Source organism: Mus caroli, chromosome 16 (assembly GCF_900094665.2).
Source record: "Mus caroli chromosome 16, CAROLI_EIJ_v1.1, whole genome shotgun sequence".
Classification (NCBI taxonomy): Eukaryota; Metazoa; Chordata; class Mammalia; order Rodentia; family Muridae; genus Mus; species Mus caroli.
In genome coordinates this window covers 34,102,831-34,121,923 of record NC_034585.1, presented here as the reverse complement: position 1 = coordinate 34,121,923, position 19,093 = coordinate 34,102,831, and the positions used below count along the sequence as shown (strand labels likewise).

Genomic DNA, 19,093 nt, shown 5'->3' with positions numbered 1-19,093 from the left:
ACCCTGCGCTCTAGCTACCCTGGTGCTGGTCTGGCCGGATGAGGCCGGTGGCCCTACTCAGGCCGGTTTCTGCTTCCCTAACTAATGCAGTCTCCGAGGCTGCTCTTTTCTGTGGGGAGGTCGAGGGGGATGGATCTGAAGGAAAGAGAGATTGGGGAAGAGACTGGAAGAAGGGAGGGAGGGTAAAGTGCAGTTGGGATAAATAATAAAATATACTTTATATCTCTAAAAAAGAGAAATGTCTATTGAACAAATAAGTGATGAACAAAGTGGTGTGCAGTAAGTGTATGTTAAGTGTGCTTTGGTTCAACAATATCAAATATATTCAGTGAAAACAATCAAGTTAGCAGTAGGAGAAGAAAAGAACTAAGGGAATAAGACAAGCTTCTTTGGACTACAAAGAGCTTGATAAGAAAACTTCCAACGCAAAAACAAAGGTTCTGATCAAAGTAGGAAAAGATATTTTAGCTGCTACTACACAGGATGAGTGGTTGCTAAAAATCCATGACAGACTTTATACAGAAGTTCACTGAAATAACAGACAGAAGAGCCTCAAGTACATAAAAACACTTAATTTCACTCACAATAAGAGGACAGGAAATTACACCTATAGTCAGAAAAAATTTCTTCACTTAAAATGGCAGCATCCAAAATTCTTCCCAACATACTCAGGTAAGTGTGCAAGGCACACTCAGATGCTACTCCTGAGAAGCAAAAGGTCAGCCTTCTGGCCATCACCCTGACACAACTGGGCTGATTGTAATCTGTGACTCAGCAAACAAACTGATAGACTATGGTGCAAACTGAGCACACACAGGTTAAACTGGGTTATAGTCCCACTTATTTTATTTCAAGGCAAGGACTCACTATGTAGCTATGGTTGGCCTAGAACTCACAGATCTGCCTGCCTCTGCTAGGATTGAAAGTGTGTACCACCAGGTCCAGGTATTCCCATTTCTTACTGATAAGCACTAGCCTTTAATATAAAAATGTTAGGTGAAAAGCCCAAACATAGAAGTATATACAGAATGATAACTCTCAGGTAAAAGTCAAGAGAGCACACAGTCAAATCTATGTACACCTGCAAAAGAAATCCTGGCAAATCTATAATAATTATTTAATGAAATAAACAACAATGAAGAATTATCACTGAGGAAGGAGGTGTTGAGGTGAATAGCTGTGGTGCCTGAATGCTAGCACCCCTGCAAACCCTGCAGGATGGGGTGTTCCCTTTGATCTGAGGAAACTGAGACTATAGCTTGGGCCTATGCGGTAGGCAAGCAGAAATAGCAGTAACTCAGAAAAAAGTTGTGCATCAAATGAGCACCAGAACACACACAGGAATCCCTCTGCCACGAATGTGAATTGCAGATACGTTTATCCTTCAAAGCAATCCTTCTAAAAAGATGAACCTGCTTTGTCAAAGGCCTGCTGTGCTCTGTAGGATCTGGTGAGAATTTTCAAATACTGGAACTTGGAGAATCTGTACAATGTGGCACCTAGGAAACTTCAAATCATGAGCATGCTTCACAATAAATTTCTATTGAGCAACATGGCTTTTAAATCCAGCCATGCTCTGTCCTCATTGGGAAGATCCCTTGCACCACACAGTGCTGAGACTTCCTTGGGTTAGACTGGACTTTGTATGCTGATAGTTCACACTTACCAAGCAAAGCTGTCAACAAAGTTATCTCATCAGATTGTGAGTTCATTATGGAAGGGTAGCTTCTGACAGAACTTGTAACAATTTTGTTTACCTAGACTACCCACTGGCAGAGAAATGGGCACAGTAATCGTAGGGTAATTAAGGAGCTGGGTTACAACCTCCAGGTATTTTAATGACAAACAAGTGTAGGACTTAAGGCTGAAGTTTGCCTGGCAAACTTCCTACTCATGCAGTAGGAAGCAGGCAGACATGATTAGAACCACAGAAGCAAACAAATCAGACAGGATCACTCACCTGCTATTCCAAGTCAGGTGGAAATGCCAAGCAAGGAAAGACACTTCCTCACCAGTGAGGCCCCACACAGAAGCAAAGGCAAAGAAGGATGGGCAGAATCAACTACATTTTGCAGAGGCTTACAGAGAGCATTAGCACACAGTACTACTGAGATATACCACAGTGGTACTGGGGCAGGCACAGCATCAAGTACAGGAGAGATGGACAGTATAATGCACACTTCTAAATAAATCCTACTCACAATTCAGGACTTCTCAGTGCCTACAAACAACCCATAGCAACAAGGAGCCCCTTACCTGGGAAAGGCACAAAGGCATGGCGCATGCTCACTGAAAATGGCACCCCTCTATCTGAGGCCTTCTCTTCCATCCGTGTTCTGTGCCCTGGGTGCAGGCCATAAACCCTCTTATCTTGTCCTCTGTAGTACAAATAAAATCATCAGCTACAACATTACAAGTCTCAGATCCATGCGAGGTCTGATTTACAATAAAAACAGTATTCCTAAGAAACCTAAACAACCTAACCTGAAACCCACCCCAAAGTGTAAGACATTAGAGCCCTGTTAGCAAACACTCAGTAAAACATGGAGCTACTTCTGTAAGCACCACCCCATAAACTGCTTGTGAGACACCTCAACCCCACTTAACTGCACAAACCTCTAACCAGACCTAACATAAACTATCTAGCTGCTTCCTCTTATTAAGTGTATGTGGGGGCAAGGGACACTGTTGACATGGCTAGCCACTGCACTTCCACATTTGGCAAATCACACCATGGTGGAAGCATTAACTCTAGGGCAAGTCTGCTGTCATTACCATCAACCAGCTTCATCCATCACAGGATTTGAAATGGATGACATCTAGAACCAAAATGGTCTGTCTGGAATATAAACCATTGCACAGTTTTATACAATAGGGTCTTTAGAGCCATCACACTCTCGAAAGAATAATGTCAATATAGAGAAATGAAGCTTACATGGCCATTGGGAACCGGCCTTTTGGAGCTTGAGAAGGTGGGCTCTCCCTTACTAGTGTTGGCATTTCAATCTCAAAATCTCTTGGCACATTCTGGATATTGGGTTCTGTAAAGGTTATCCGTCCTAAAAATCAAGAAGAAAAACAATTAGAAAAATAAACCTGACAATCACCAACTGATAGCTTTTGTAGCTCAGAATGATCTTTTGTCAATCCAGCTGGGGCTGGCAGGATGGTTCAATGGGTAAAACACTTGCTTTCTAGCCTGACAACTCAAGGCAAATCTCCAGATTCCACACAGTAGGAGACAACTGACTCACAGTTGTCTGCTTACTCCTACAAAAGTGACATAGAGCAAATGAATGCAAATGCACACACTAACAATAAATAAATGTAATAAAAAGATCTTAAAAGCATACTTAACAATGCTAGGCTAAGATTATATTTCAAGTTTTCTGCATTTTCAGAGATTAATAGTAAGCACAGGTCCTATAGTACTACCGGAAGATCCAGCAATTCCACTCCTAGGCATATACCCAGAAGATGATCCAACATGTAATAAGGACACAAGCCCCACTATGTTCCACTTTCCAGCCTTATTTATAATAGCCAGAAGCTGGAAAAAACCCAGATGCCCCTCAACAGAGGAATGGATACAGAAAATGTGGTACATTTACACAATGGAGTACTACTCAGCTATTAAAAACAATGAATTCATGAAATTCTTAGGCAAATGGATGGATCTGGAGGATATCATCCTGAGTGAGGTAACCCAATCACAAAAGAACACACATGGCATGCACTCACTAATAAGTGGATATTAGGAAAAACACTCACAATACAACCCACAGACCATATGAAGCTCAAGAAGAAGGAAGACCAATGTCTGGATGCTTCAGTATTACTTAGAAGGGGGAACAAAATAATCATGGGAAGTAGAGGGTAGAAGGGACATGGGAAGAAGGGAAGAGGGGGAGGGGAAAAGGGGGACAGGATCAGGTGTGGGAGGAGATGGGGGAAATGTACAGAGTCAGGAAATTGAACAGAGGTGTATAGCAATGGGGGATGGGGAACTGGGTGTAGCCACGAGAAAGTCCCAGATGCCAGGAAACAAGAGGTTCCCAGGACCCAACAGGGATTAGATTAGCTGAAATACTCAACAAACGGGAGCGAGAACCTGTAAAGACCATATCCAGAGGTTAGGCATGGCCCCTGGTTGAGGGATGGGGCCACCCACCCATCTCAAAAATATTAACCCAGAATTGCTCCTGTCTAAAGGAAATACAGGGACAAAGAATGGAACAGAGACTGAAGGAGAGGCCATCCAGAGACTCCCCACCTGGGGATCCATCCCATATGCAGACACCAAAACAAAACACTATTGCTGATGCCACGAAGTGCTTGCTAGCAGGAGCCTGATAAGGATATCTCCTGACAGGCTCTGTCAGAGCATTACTGATTCAGATGCGGATGCTTACAGCCAACCATTGGACTGAACACAGGGACCCCAATGGAGGAATTAGGGGAAGGACTGAAGGAGCTGAAGGGGTTTGCAACCCCATAGGAAGAACAACAATATCAATCAACCACACACCTCAGAGCTCCCAGGGACTAAACCACCAACCAAAGTGTACATGTGGAGGGACCCATGGCTCCAGGTACAAATGTAGCAGAGGATGGACTTATCTGGCAACAAGGGAGGGGAGGCCCTTGGTCCTGTGGAGGCTCAATGTCAGGGCGGGGAGGCAGGAGTGGGTAGGTGGGTGGGGGAACACCCTCATAGAAGCAAGGGGGAGAAGGGTAGGATGGGGGGGGTTGCAGAGGGGAAATAGGGAAGGGGAATAACATTTGAAATGTAAATAAATAAAACAACCAATACAAATTTAAAAAATAATAAAGAAAAGAAATAACAGAGAGGCAAGGGTAGAAATAATAGTTTCTCTAAAGCCTTATATTTCTTATAAAGTCTTTATTTCTTGCGTAGTATTTTACATCTCTGTATCGATTTAAAGCATATGAGCATTTTTTCTCCAAACACCACTTTGGGGACTCGTTATTGCCCTTGCTTTGTGATAGTCTTCATGGAAACGGACTCTCTAGCAGTCACTACTATAATTTCACCTTCTAATGAAATAAATATTTTAAATGGCTTGGACATTATTTTCCTAAGTAAACTCCTTGAGATCTTTGTTACTTAGCTTGTAGCAACAAAGTAAGAGTTTAATTCTTGGTGGCTTTAACAAAATTTTCATTTCATGTCACAAAGCAGAAGGAGGCAAAGTCGCCTCTCCTCAGCACAGGACGATTAGTTGAGTTAGTGGCCAAGAAAAAGGAAGGTCAAAATAAATGACAAAGCATGAGTATACATCAATGAAAATAAATTCTAATCATGAAATCATGATCAGCTAAACTTCTATTTCTGTATTATTGACTATTATACCAATTATAAAGGCTCATTAAATATTATATTTCTAAAGTAAGAATACAACAGAGTTGCTAAGTACCAAATAGGGATGTGACCCTCTGAAACACTTAAGCTGATGTGGCTTGGGCACCATGTGGCCATGCGAATGATAAGTGTCCCACACCGGCTTAGGCACTGAACACTTGGTCCCTGGTTGGTGGTGCTGTTTGAGAAGGATATGGAACTTCTAGAAGGTGTGGCCTTGCTGGAGAAAGTACATCAGAGGGCAGCCTTTGAGGGTTTACAGCCTCACCTCAGCTTCCTGCTTGCTCCCTGTTTCCTGTGTAGAGATGAAATATAATGTGTTTTCTGTCCCTGCAGAAATAATGTGTTTCTGCCATGCCTTTGCTGCTCTCATGGACTCTATTACCCCTACAACCTTAAGGCAAATTAAGCCTTTCGTCCTTCAGCTGCACTTGGTCATGGCATTTCATCATAGACATAGGAAAAATGACTAATATACACTAAGTATTTCATTTAGCTTCTAATATTAACAAATGTTCCAAAGTGAAACTTAAATATCAACAAGGTAAGAAATGGCTGGGAAGAACCAAGACATGAGCTTACTAGGGACAAAGGAAAGGAGAAAGTTATTCAGAAGAAGAACTACAGCCAGACACAAGACAACAGTGTCCAGCAGTATTTGTCCTCTATAAACAACGCAGCCAGGGATGCAGGAAGTTCTTTTATACAAGAGAGCTCTTAGAAACGGACCTTGTCTCAGCTCTCAACAGCAGAATTCAACTCTTCATTTCTGCTTCCAGACTCCACGCTGTTACCACCAATCTAAACACCTCCTCTGTGCATGTGTTAAACTCCCCTCTCTTCCCATGAACATCATGTTTGACAAGTAACTGCCTAGAAAATTAGCAATTTTTCTTTGTGTCACACTTGTCTCTATTCCAAGACATCCATGTGAGATCCAGAAAATCCTACACCTTTCTTTTCCATTTGTGTAAAATGAGAGAGTTGACAATACCAGTATCCCTGGGCCTACAGAGACCCAGCTAGAAGTGAAAGGTTTAATCAAGTTAGCTAAGGACACCAAGTCAAATACAGACTCATTCCAAATCCTGTGCCAAAGAAAGCATTCTTTCAGACTCGCTCCAGTTGTGCTTCCTAGGACCCAGGTGCTGTCTGGCTGTGTGTGGCGGTATTGAGGAATTTCTAAGTGCAGTAGATCTTCACGGGGCTGCAAATCTGGGTTTCCAGGTCATCACAAGCAAACATATGAAAATCTTTACAATTCATAGTTCACATTTCTCCTCACCTGTAGCCGTGTGTGACTGTGATACAGGGTAGATTCTTTCCATTCTGAGAAAGGGGTTCAGGTGCTTTTCCCTCTGCAGAGGGAAGACCACCTTGGTAATAGCATTACTGATTCTTCTCCATTCCAATATCAGGCCTGGTAAAGGATGCAAGTCCTTTAATTTATTTAAAATATCCTGGAAAGAAATATAACAAGATAAGGTTGGAATACTGTCCAAATTCAATAGCAAATCAGATTGTCTCTTGGATAAGACAAGACATCTCAAAATTTAGTCTGACAAATCCTATACCCACAAACTGTCATTGTCTGGGTGTTTTTAGAAGTTCCTGTAATGATAATTTTGTAAGTACAGTTCATAAGACAGCAATATGGAAATTCATACCTATCTATTAAAAAGACAAAATCAATGGAACATCAGTTTCATGAAGCATCTGCCTCCCACATCCCAAGAGTTACAGCATCTCTTTTCCTTGTGTTTTTCCTCATCCATCCTGTCAGTGATTAGAGGCATCCTACGAGTCTCCCTCCTTGCCCTGATACAGGATCTACATATCAAGAACATCACGAGGCATTTATTTAAAAGCAGATGTTTCTGATTCCACGATCCTTAAGAATAGAAACTAAGGAGGCAAAAGGACCAGCCAGGCTAACAAACAGTCTAGCAAACAGAGCTGTGACACTGGGCAGATGAGCTGCTCGTAACAAGGTCAGGGTCAAAATCCCACAGAAGTGCAACTGGACAGCTCTCCACATCCAGGTGACTACATTTTCTCGTCCCATCTTCCCAATGGAATTTCAGTACACCAAGCACATCTTCTCTTCTCTCCAATCAATGCAGTGTCCACAGATGGCCACTGGAAAAATTCCTTTGAAAGTAGTGGGTTAAAGGTCTTCAAACAAATCCATGGAAAATGTATTTTTTCCTTGAAACTGAAGAAATAATTTTTTCAGCTATAATACTTTTGGTGTTCATATAGATATACAAGTCATATTCTACTAAAAACCTAAGCACACTGGATAATAATAATGTCTGCAGATGTGCATTCACAAACATCCACATTGTTTAATAAGAGCAGAGTTGCTAACTCAGACTGCAGTCTTGAATCCCATGGTACAACATCTCCAAAGATAATTACAAGAATATGAGCCACCAACCAACCTGCTTACTTGAACCTGGTTAAGTTAATATGGTTCACTGTGGCAGCTCTTCATGTCAGAAGCATTTTTCACAACAGCAACAAACTAAAAGTAGTTCTGACTCTGCCCCGTGCATGCCCCATGGGTGCCCTATACGTGCTCCATGTGTGCATGCCCCAGGTGTGCCCCCAAGCACCTTACTAGTGCTGAACCGTCTTCCCAGCCTCATTCTGCGGTCACTCTCAGTCCCTCTTCTGGTGGAACCCAGAGTCTTTTTGCTGCCTTGCGTTTTCATCTCTCCATTCGGTGGTAACTTTAGTTCCAAAAATAAAACCTGCAAAAATCAACACTTTTTCAGTCCAGAGTCAAATTATAAGTATTGTCATTCAGATACTATGTTTTTAAAGTTACTTGAGATTATAAACTCTACAACTTAACATGGGGGCTTGGAAGGACGTTCTTCTTAGTAAACAACAGCCCTGAACGTGCCTCTCGTGGTCGCTAGGTTGGGAGCTATGAGGAGGCTGCTACAGGAGCACAGACATGTACGTGTCATGCTAGGCACTGACAGCTGGGCTACTGACACTTAGGCTTGGGCTGGTCTGACCACTGTGAGCTCCTCTAAAGGCCCTTGAAAAGCAACCTGCATGGCTGCTGCATTTAACTACCAGTGACAATCAGGAAAGTCATCCAGTCCTAACACTGGGCCATAGAAGTCCCTAGACATAAAAGCTCAAAGAAGGTGGTTAATCCACTGTGGCTGGGGAGCGGCCTATGCAGGTAAGAACCCCATGCAAGCAAGCCCTCACTAACTCAAATTAGAGGGACTTAGACAATTCAGAACCATATTTACTATACTTATTCACTTGCTTATATACCTTGGATGTCTTTTCATGAACTGTGAACTGCTTTCCCAATAATAATTCCAAAAATGGAAACAATTCATGTAAGTACAAGATTTCCCCCCGCCCCCAACAAACTGGCTTAAGAGTGTAGAGAAGGCCATCCCTATGCTTGTCAGTAATGATAAAATGGAGATAGGTTACATTTCACAATAGGAGCAGCAGCTGGCATCTTAGAAATGTCATGCATTGAGGCTTACACTCAAACTGCGTTAGAGAAATATAAATATATGCGTGCATATGGATATGCTACCACATCTAACAAGTAAAAATATAGGAATACCTGGTTAAATTCTAACTGCATGAGACATAGTTATAGTAATTTTTTTCTGAAATTTAAGATTTAACAGCAGCCTATATTTTATCAAGATATCCCTAGAGATATATGAATGACAGGATAGGAGAAAAATCGGATTAGTGTTGTATTAATAATTATCACTACTCAAATCGCCCTGTTGCCAGTAGCACGTTCCTTGTCACCCACCAAAATGCTCTGGATTCTTGAAGACATACACACACACATACACACACACACACACACACACACACACAGAGCCTTCTATTGTAATATGCTTTAAAAAGTGTAATGGTTGGGCCACTCTCAAACTTCCACGTAGTTAACTAATGGCTCCTCTCCAATACTCTTGAATTATTTCTTACTAAAATCTATATTCTATCTTTGCTACCCCAGACTCAGCTGGGGAGGGGCCCTTGGGGCCAATCTTCCACGGCTCTTAAATGGCTGGTTCTTCTTCCACAGCTCTCAAGCCTGGATTCTATTCCTTTTCTGGCATGATGATTCTAAATCCTTCTTCTTCCCATGGTTCTGTTACCCAGGAAATCTAAAGCCCCACCTCTGTCTCCCTGAGCAGCCATTGGCCACCATCAATGTTATTTGCCAATTAGAAGTACCTGGGGGCAGGGACGTTCAGCATCTCATCTGTGGGATTCTCGTGCAGGTTGGGAACCCATAATGCTCGCAGTAACCAAACCCACAACAGATTAGTGAACAGGAGAGTGGAATGTCACCGCACTCACAAACAACCCTAACAGGCATGGACAACACAGAGATCTCACTTATCTATGTACTAGTCCTTTATCTTAAGTTTCTCTCAGAATTAACTGTGAAATTGCCATATACAAATTAACTCACCTCATTTTAAAACAAAGACCTGGGCAGTAGCCAATGCATTATAAGTCTGCTCACACCTAAAGTTTGGTCTAGTGAGTGGTTAGTAAACACCCACTCAAGAAAGCAGGCAAATACAGGCAGGGACCCCATGAGACCTAAAATGGTTCACTTGGTTTGGTTCCCTGAATCATAAATCCATGTTTACTTCACACCACTTGTGTTGAAATCCATGTACTCTGTTTTTGATAAGTGTCTTGTGTACACACTAACCTGGGTATACAGTTCAAGGCTAGAGAATTTAGAAACTCTCCCCCTTACACTCAAAGAATGCTCAGAAAGCACTAAAGATTCCAAAACAGATAAAACACAGGCTTCAAAAAACAAAGTTTCTTGTGCTCTTAAAAATACAAAACTCTCTAGCTTAACAAGGGCATTTTTATTAGGAACTATAATGTTTATTGATCATTCACCATCTATGTGGTGCTCACTAAGTATATTTTTATCATTGCCACATCCCTATGAGACATTTTTAATCACAAGCCTCACTTCACTGATAAAAACGGAGACATGAAGAGTTGATGTTTTAACTATTCTGACTCAGGGTCCTGCAGACAGGTAAGGAACAGGGAGGCAGAGCTCAGACCCATAAGACGGGCTCTACAGCCTATGGTATTACTAAACGTTACATTACTGGGTTGCACATAGAAAACATCAAACAGTTGGTGCTCCCCAGGGTATGAACGCCCTCCTCACTCAAAGAAAAAGAGGAAATTCCAACTACCCTTTGCAGGGAAAAAATATGTTAAAAAGTGAAAATGGAAAGTATTAAAAATAAAACAAGAGTGACTCTGTCAAAACTTCAGTAAAGTTATAAAAATCTTAAATTATGGTTAAAAAAGAAATTTAACAAAAGTCCCAAAAGAAGGTAGAGCACAGAGGGTGAGTGCCTATGAAAGAAATGGCATCATGGAGCCACAGTAACTGTCATGAGCTGCCACCACCAACTACAGAGCAAGTGCTCCTCCTTGGATGCAGGCAGATCTCATGGAGCAACATCCAGGTCTCTTTTATGACTTTCCCATCTCAGAAGTACAGGTACAACTTGTTGCCTGGTACTATACCACTATGCCAAATGATTCTACTTAGTTGTTTCATTTTACTATGTGTTGTTGTTTAGAATTTGTACAGAGAGATAAGCTGTGACCCATGTTACTTAACTCCACAAGTTCCTCCCAGTGTCTCTATTTCCAGGATACTACCTGTGCGATGTCATCTGCACTTGTAAAGGAAAAGCTGTGGCCAGCTAGCTGATAGGCTTGAGTCTCAATGGCATCCAGCTTGGCTTGCATAATATGCTTCTGACTTTCACACTCCGCAGTACTAAAGCCAATTCCGTTTAGTTCTAGCAAGGCCAGGCAGTACTGAGAGGGCATCTCCACTTTGCAGAATATATCTGAAAAGAAAACGGAGTATGAAATGGTAAATCATCACCCAAGTCACCCAAGTCCTCGCTCGGCACTGAAGCTCAGGACAATCCCCAGCAGCTACCCAAGCTGTCACTCAAATCCAGTCTCCTGAACGGGTCCCCAAACCAACGAAAGGTGGCAAAGGGTAGGTCATTTAAGCACTAGATGCTATCTACTCCATCTGTGCAAGAGTAGAAAAGCTGGCAATCTTGTGAGCAGTCTGGACTAACAGACACTTCTTCTAAGAGTTAGAAAACATTCTATGCTCAAATCAATTAGAAGGCTATAACTAATGCACAAGAGGAAACAAGACTATTTTATCCACGTCAACTTAAGCATCTCTCCATGGGGAAAAGGCCAGCTGTCAGAATATACCTATCTAAAGAGCAGAAGAAAAGGAAATCTGCAGGTCAGTAAAATAACAAGCAGATCTTGAAAAAAAATCATTTCTTTTTCTTTTCAGATTTCATTTTTTATATATTTTTAATGATATGTATGTGTCTATGTGTGGGTATGTGTAGGTATGTACACATGACTGCATGTGTCCTCAGAGACCAGAAGAAAGTGTTGGATGTCCTAACGCTGGAGTTATAGGTTCTTGAGTTGCCTGATGTGGGTGCTGGGAATTGAACTCGGGTCCTCTACAAGAGCAGCAAGCACTCTTAACCTCAGAATCACCTCTCAAGCACCAAAATAATCATGCCTAAACAAATTTTAATACCTTCCCACACTGCCTCCAAAACCTTCCTATTTTTCAATGTGTGACAATTCTGTAGGTCCTATGACTGGGAAAGTCTTAGCATTATATAAAATACATTTGACACTCTCTATCACCCATTTTTTTAAAACTACATAGTAATAAGGCCTCAGCCTTCCAAGTATTTGGGATAACAGCAAGTACCTCCATGCCCAGCTTAAAATTCAAATAGTTAATGGATGCCTAAAACATTACCAATCAAGACTCTAGCATGATCTTCAGAGACAATAAGAATGACAGGTTTTCCAGGATATCCGAGGAGAGACAGGGCAGGAGCTGTGATTCAGTGTTATTGAGCACAAATGCAGGAGCACCCCTATAGCATGGGGGCCAGCCCCTTTCCTTGGTCAGCCTATAGTGGTTTAAAGAGGCTAAGAGGCTGAAACACAAAACCTCTTTCTACACAGAAGCTGCTGATGAAGATCACCTCAGAAGAGCATCCTCTGTGAACACACAAGTCAGTATGGACTTAAGTCTTTGTAATCCTGTCCTAGGAAGGCGAGGCGGCTTTGTGGTAAAGGTATAATAACCATAGCAACGAGTGTGATAACAAGCATTTACGGCATCTCATTGATCTTTACAGCAACTTCCTAAGAGGCAGACAAGACAACCTCCAGCAGCTTGGTGGAGGCCCCTGTCTGGGAAGGGAGGCAGCTCCAAGTCAAGGCTTAGATTCTCAGCACATTGCTCTGCTATCTGCTTAGCTCAGGGTAGAACTTCCTCGTGATGAAGACATCATTTTTCTCTTCATCATCTTTATTATATATCATTTATTACACGTCTCAAGTCAAGCAGTTTCTCCTGGGCCAGCAGACTTCTCAACAAATCCACAGTGTCTTGAGAGAAAAGGAGAATCTCATGACTTCCCTTTACTAAAGAAACTATTAATAGCTCTAAAAAAGGAAATGGTTTCACTTTTAAATTCTATGAAAGATCTCTTATATGAATAAAATCATTTGATAAAATTCAAATATATAACTGTCAACAACTGAATATGATGCTACTAATTCAAATCATTGTAATAAATAAGCCCAGAGGTCAGAAACATGGCTGAGTGAGCACCAGATGCATGCTTTTAACATGACCATGGCTGTTCTACTGATCAACAGCAGACTGAGGTCTTGTAGTAGAGGCCATGCAGTCTGCAAATCAAAAGTATTTACTACCTGACCTTTTACAGAAAACAACAACAACAACAAAAAGTTCTTGACATCCTCAGTAGATAATCCAAAGGATTTGCACAAGACCTGTAATTTACCCACTGTGACCACAAAGTAATTCACGGTATGTATGCACTATCCCTAGCCTATAACATAAAATGTCACACACTCTGCTCTTACCATGAAGGTTTTCCTTCTGCAACAAAGAGTTGAGTTGATTCATGGAGTTGAAGATGAGAACAGACTCCACAGATGCTCTGTACCTCCCAGAATGTTCAGTGTTCACATTTAGCCCCAGGCTCTGAATTCCTGGGCCTGTCTCCATTCCTTCTAGGAGTGCTAGCTCCTGGGGGAGAAAACTGGTCACTATGCTATGAAGAGTTGGCTCCTTAGAATCTGGGTCGAGAAGCCAGCATGCCACCTGAGTGAGACAGCAATCCAGAGGTTTTATATTAAAGGGGAGGCAGAGAGATCATCATAGGTTAATGCATTTTCAGTTAACATCAATGCAGTACTCTGGCTGGCCTCGTTCTGAAGCAGGCTGGAGAGTCAAGCACTACACAAAGGGAAGCATGTCTAGTACCTGGGAGGCTGAAGCAGGAAGGATACTGTGACTATGAAGCCAACCTGGGCTATATGGTGAGTTAGCACAGGTTACAGAGTAAAATCCTGTCTCCAAAAAAGTTTATAGGGGAATACCAAATAAAAAAATCTGACATAAAATTACCATTTCTTATTTGAAAATGACATTTTTATGAATATTTTATCTTCTTATATCCAAATACTATGGGTAATAAAACCAATAATAGAATATTCCAAGTAGTGTAAGGTTTAATGAGACATGCTATCTAAATGAAGACTGCTACTGTAAATGTAATGATAAACTCATATCACCCATATTCTTGTTTTGACTCCAGAACATCAAAATTAAAAGTTAACTTTTTAATCTAGTAAAGGTCTGTCTGCAATCTTTGTTCTCTCCATGGTAAAACAAAACCTTACAGAAGCTAAGATCCTTGGTGGAGATAACTTAGTGGCAGAGAATTTACAAAAACCCTGAATTCAGTTCCTACCACCCTATTTAAAAAGAAAAGTTCCTTGTCCATACCTACTAGGGATCCCACAGACCATCACACTGTGGCCCCCCTTTTCCCAAGCCTCCAACACCAACAAGTACTCTCTGAAAACATGCCAATCTCGCAGGACAGTAAAACAGGCCGCATATAGCCAACACACTCTCTGAAAACACAGAGAAGAGAAAACCCAAAGAACAAAACATCTACTCAACAAAGACAGACCCAGAAACCAGCACCTGATCTAAAATTACCATAAACTCAGATGCCTAGATGCCAGAATAAGAACACAATTACCAAGGTATTATATCTCCACTAGAGTCAAGCTATGCTACCACAGCAAACCCTGAATATTCTAAAGCACAAGAAAAATATCTTAAAACCATCTATATGAAGATGATAGAGGACCTTAAAGAGGAAATAAATCCCTAAAGAAAGCAAAGGAGAAAAGAAAAAAAAAAAAAAAAAAACAATTGAAGGAAAGGAATAAAAAAGTTCATGACCCAAAAATAGAAACAGAAGCACTGAAGAAAACACACACTGAGGGAATTCTGGAAATGGAAAATCTAGGAATGTTAACAGGAACTACAGAGGCAAGCTTCATCAACAGAATACAAGAGATGAAAGAGAGAATCTCAGGAAATGAAGACACAATAGAAGAAATGGATACATTGGTCAAAGAAAATGTTAAATCTAAGAAATTCCTGACATAAAGCATCCAGAAAATCTAGGACACTGAAAAGACCAAATCTAAAATAGGAATAGAAGAAGGAAAAGATTCCCAGCTCAAAGGTGCAGAAAATATTTTAAACAAAATCATAGAAGAAATTTTTCCTAACCTAAAAACAGAACATGCCTATAAAGGTACAAGAAGCTTACAGAACACCAACTAGATTATACAAAAAAAGAGAAAATACCCACCCCCCGCAAAATTATCAAAACACTAAAGAAAGACTTATTAAAAGTTGCAAGGGAAAAAAAAGCCCAAATAACATATAAAGGCAGGCCTATTCGAATTACACCTGACTTCTCAATGGAGATTCAGAAAGCCAGAGGGGCTTGAACAGATGTGCTGCAAACATTAACAGACAACAGATGTCAGCCCAGGCTACTATACCCAGCAAAACTTTCAATCACCATAGATGGAGAAAGTAATATATGACACATTAAAGTCAAATTTAAATAATAACTATTTACAAATCTAGTCCTACAGAGAAGGTAGTAGAATGAAAACTCCAGTCCAAGGAAATTAACCACACCCAAGAAAACACAGGAAATAATCTTACAACAGCAAAACCAAAACAAGGATAGGGTGTGCTTGAGTGTATATACGCACACACAGAAAAACCACCACCACCACCAAAAACAACAACAGCAGCAAAATAATAGGAATTAACAATCATTGATCACTGATATCTCTCAATATCAAAAGTCTCAATTTCCCAATAAGAGCTAGACTAATAGAATGGATAGGAAAACAGGATCCCTCCATCCTTCTGCTGGAGGATGTTAAAAAACGCACGTCAACATGAAGGACAGATATTATCTCAGGGTAAAGGGTTCAAAAAAGATATTCCAAGCAAATGGACCTAAGAAGCAAGCTGGTACAGCCATTTTAATAGCTAACAAAAGAGACTTCAAGCCAAAATTAATCAAAAGAGATGGGGAAGGACACTACATACTCATTAACGGAAAAAATCAACCAAGATGGCATTTTAAATCATAACATCTATGCCCTAAACACAAGGGCACACATTTTGTAAAAGAAACACTACTACAGCTTAAATCACATATTGACCCTTACATCCTAATGGTGGAAGTCTTCAATATCCCACTTTCATCAAAAGGCAGGTCATTCAGACAGAAACTAAACAGAGCAATACTGCAAATAACAAACATTATAAACCAAATGGACCTAAGAGATATTTACAGACAATTTCACCAAACAAAAAGAATATAGCTTCTCAGCACACCACATCACTTTCTCCAAAACTGACCATATACTCAGTCACAAAGCAAGTCTCCACAGACCCAAGAAAAGTGAAATCCTGTCAGACCACAATGGATTAAAGCTGCATTTCAATGACAGAAAGCTTACAAACTCATGGAAACTGAACAACTCTCTACTGAATGGGAAAAATGGATCAAGACAGAAATTAAGAATAAATAACTTTTAGAGTTGAATGAAAATGAATACATATCATACTCAGACTTGTAGGACACAATGAAAGCATTACTAAGAGAAAACTTCATAGTACTAAGTGCCTTCATAAAGAAATTAGGGAGATCTTAAACAAGCAACTTAACGGCACACCTGAAAACTCTAGAACAAAAGAACTAAGCATACCCAAGAGGAGTGAATGGCAGGAAATAATCAAACTGAGGGCTGAAATCAATAAAATAGAAACAAAAAGAACTACACAAAGAATCAATGAAATGAAGAGTTGGTTCTTTGAGAAAATCAACAAGATAGACAAACCCTTATCCAAACTAACTAAAAAGATGGAGAGAGAATATTCAAATTAACAAAATGAGAAATGAAACGGGGAACATAGCAACAGACATCAAGTAAACCCAAAAAATCATAAGGACATACTTTAAAAACATGTACTCTACCAAAATTAAAAAATTTAAAGTTTTTAATCATATTTTAATAGATTAAGAATAATTTTCTTGATAGTTACCACTTACCAAAATTAAACCAAGATTAGCTAAACAATTTAAATAGACCTATAACCCATGCCAAAATAGAAGCAGTCATTAAAAGTCTCCCAACTGAAAAAAGTCCAAGGCAAGATGGTTTTATCACAGAATCCTACTAACTTTCAAAGAAGAGTTAATCCCAATACTCCTCAAATTATTCCACAGAATTAACAGAAAGAACACTAACCAACTCATTTTACGAGGCCATAGTTACCCTGGTACCCAAACCACATAAAGTACTCAACAAAGAAAATTTCCCTCATGAACATAGATGCAAAAGTACTCAATAAAATACTTGGGAATGGAATAGAAAAACACATCAAAAAGAGCGTCCAAGATCAAGTAGGCTTCATCCCACAGATGCAGGGATGGTTACAACTGGTAAATGTAACCCACCAGGTAAATAAACTGAAAGAAAAAAATGCATGATCATCTCAGATGACTAAAAAGCCTCTGACAAAATCCAGCATCCTTCATGACAAAAGTTTTGGAGAGATTCTGGATGCAAGGGACATACCTAAACATAATAAAGGCAATTACAGCAGGTCAATAGCCAACCATCACATTAAATGGAGAAAAGTTCAAAGCTAAAATTCAAAAAGAAAAAAAGAATTCTATTATACTTGACTATTTTGCTAAAAATGTTAAAAATAGTATAATTTTCAATTCCACTCTGTATACTTCATACATCTCTTAGCAACACCTGGGAGAAATGGTGTATCTTTAAATAAATGTCTTGGTTAGGCATTCAAGTGTCAAATGTATACTCCAGTTAGATAAGCTATCCCCTCCTTGATAACTCAGTGTTACCAGAAAGGAGCATCACACTTCCCACTGCACAAGGCCCTTCTGAGGACCAGTGATGTGATTTGCCCCTAAGTCCCTAAGAGCACACTCCCTTAGTCAACAGATGCTCATGTACCTCTGTGTTCTGCCTCCATCTTCACATATCTGAAAACTCCTGCTCTCATATTCTTAAACTTAACAGTTTATATTTCACGTCTAATTTACCATGGTATAAAAATCCATAACACAAAAAAGTAAAGCTCTCTTTAATCTTTGAGGAATGACATTATCTTTAAAGTTTAGGATTTATGATATTGCTGCTTTTATCCACAGAAACTTTTGGTACACAATGATATATTCTGGGAGTATGAGATTCCTCAGCAGAGAGATCGCTGAGGCTAAGTACATGTAGATAGTAACTCCTAAGAGCTAACAATGTTGCAGTATATAACATCACATAGAAGATACAACCTTGGGGTCTTCATAACTGGGCTCCAGGGAGATGCCACATGACAGGAGGAGGACTTTATAGGTCTGGATGAAATCATAGGTGACAACAGACCGTTCTCGATCAGACTTCTTTTGCAAGCAGGCCTGAAGGCACTCCATCCTCTCCTTCACAGTTAGTGTTGCGTCCAGAGGTGGTGGGGCCAAACTGGGACTTATTTCTTGGAAGAAAAACAAAGTCTTAATGTAAAAATGACTAATTCACTTGAAACATCAATGTTTAGTGTTAAAGACTGAGAAAGATTCACAACCCTGAGGATCTGATTCCAAATAACTGCTTGTTCAGGTCATAGCAACAACCTAATATTTATAATATTCTATTTTATTATGTGGGTTAAAATTCTAAGTATCAAGACTTCTAACAATAATATCGTATTTTCAGAACAGAGTTAAAGATAGGTAGAAGCTTTACAAATTAAGTTTAAAGAGAGACATACAATGCTGTATCAAAAATAAAAGGAGTTCAACTAGCTACTCAGCCAACACAACACTCTACAAAGACCCCAGCCTGGGGTCTCATTCTCACTAAGGAACAGACACTACACATCATCCTCATTGACTGCTCCTGAGGAAGGAGCTACATAGTCAGACCCCAGTGTTTCTACATTATATCCTACCCTCCAAATTGAGGGTAGGAATTGAGGGGCTGTTACCCTGCAACAGCCCCTCAATTCAGAGACCATAGTTTCCTAGCTCAGCACTACTACCCTTGCATGAACAGGAAGAGAAAGCAGAGATTGCTGCAATCCTTTGTTCATGGCTTTCTGTAACAGGCAGTAGAGAGCAAAGGAAATGTTTCTAA

General features: G+C 40.3%; 1 protein-coding gene across 1 annotated transcript in view; it reads right to left on the bottom strand.

Annotated features, from left to right (window-relative positions):
• Polq (DNA polymerase theta) overlaps positions 1–19,093 on the bottom strand; it is an 80,030-nt gene that overhangs the window by 10,651 nt on the left and 50,286 nt on the right. Inside the window, exons 18-24 of the mRNA XM_021184708.2 lie at positions 18,256–18,452; positions 13,403–13,643; positions 11,099–11,292; positions 8,002–8,139; positions 6,669–6,843; positions 2,936–3,059; positions 2,257–2,378 (exon numbers count right to left, since the gene is read on the bottom strand). Of these exons, the coding sequence (XP_021040367.1) occupies positions 2,257–2,378; positions 2,936–3,059; positions 6,669–6,843; positions 8,002–8,139; positions 11,099–11,292; positions 13,403–13,643; positions 18,256–18,452 (1,191 nt within the window). The remainder of the gene's footprint in view (positions 1–2,256; positions 2,379–2,935; positions 3,060–6,668; positions 6,844–8,001; positions 8,140–11,098; positions 11,293–13,402; positions 13,644–18,255; positions 18,453–19,093) is intronic.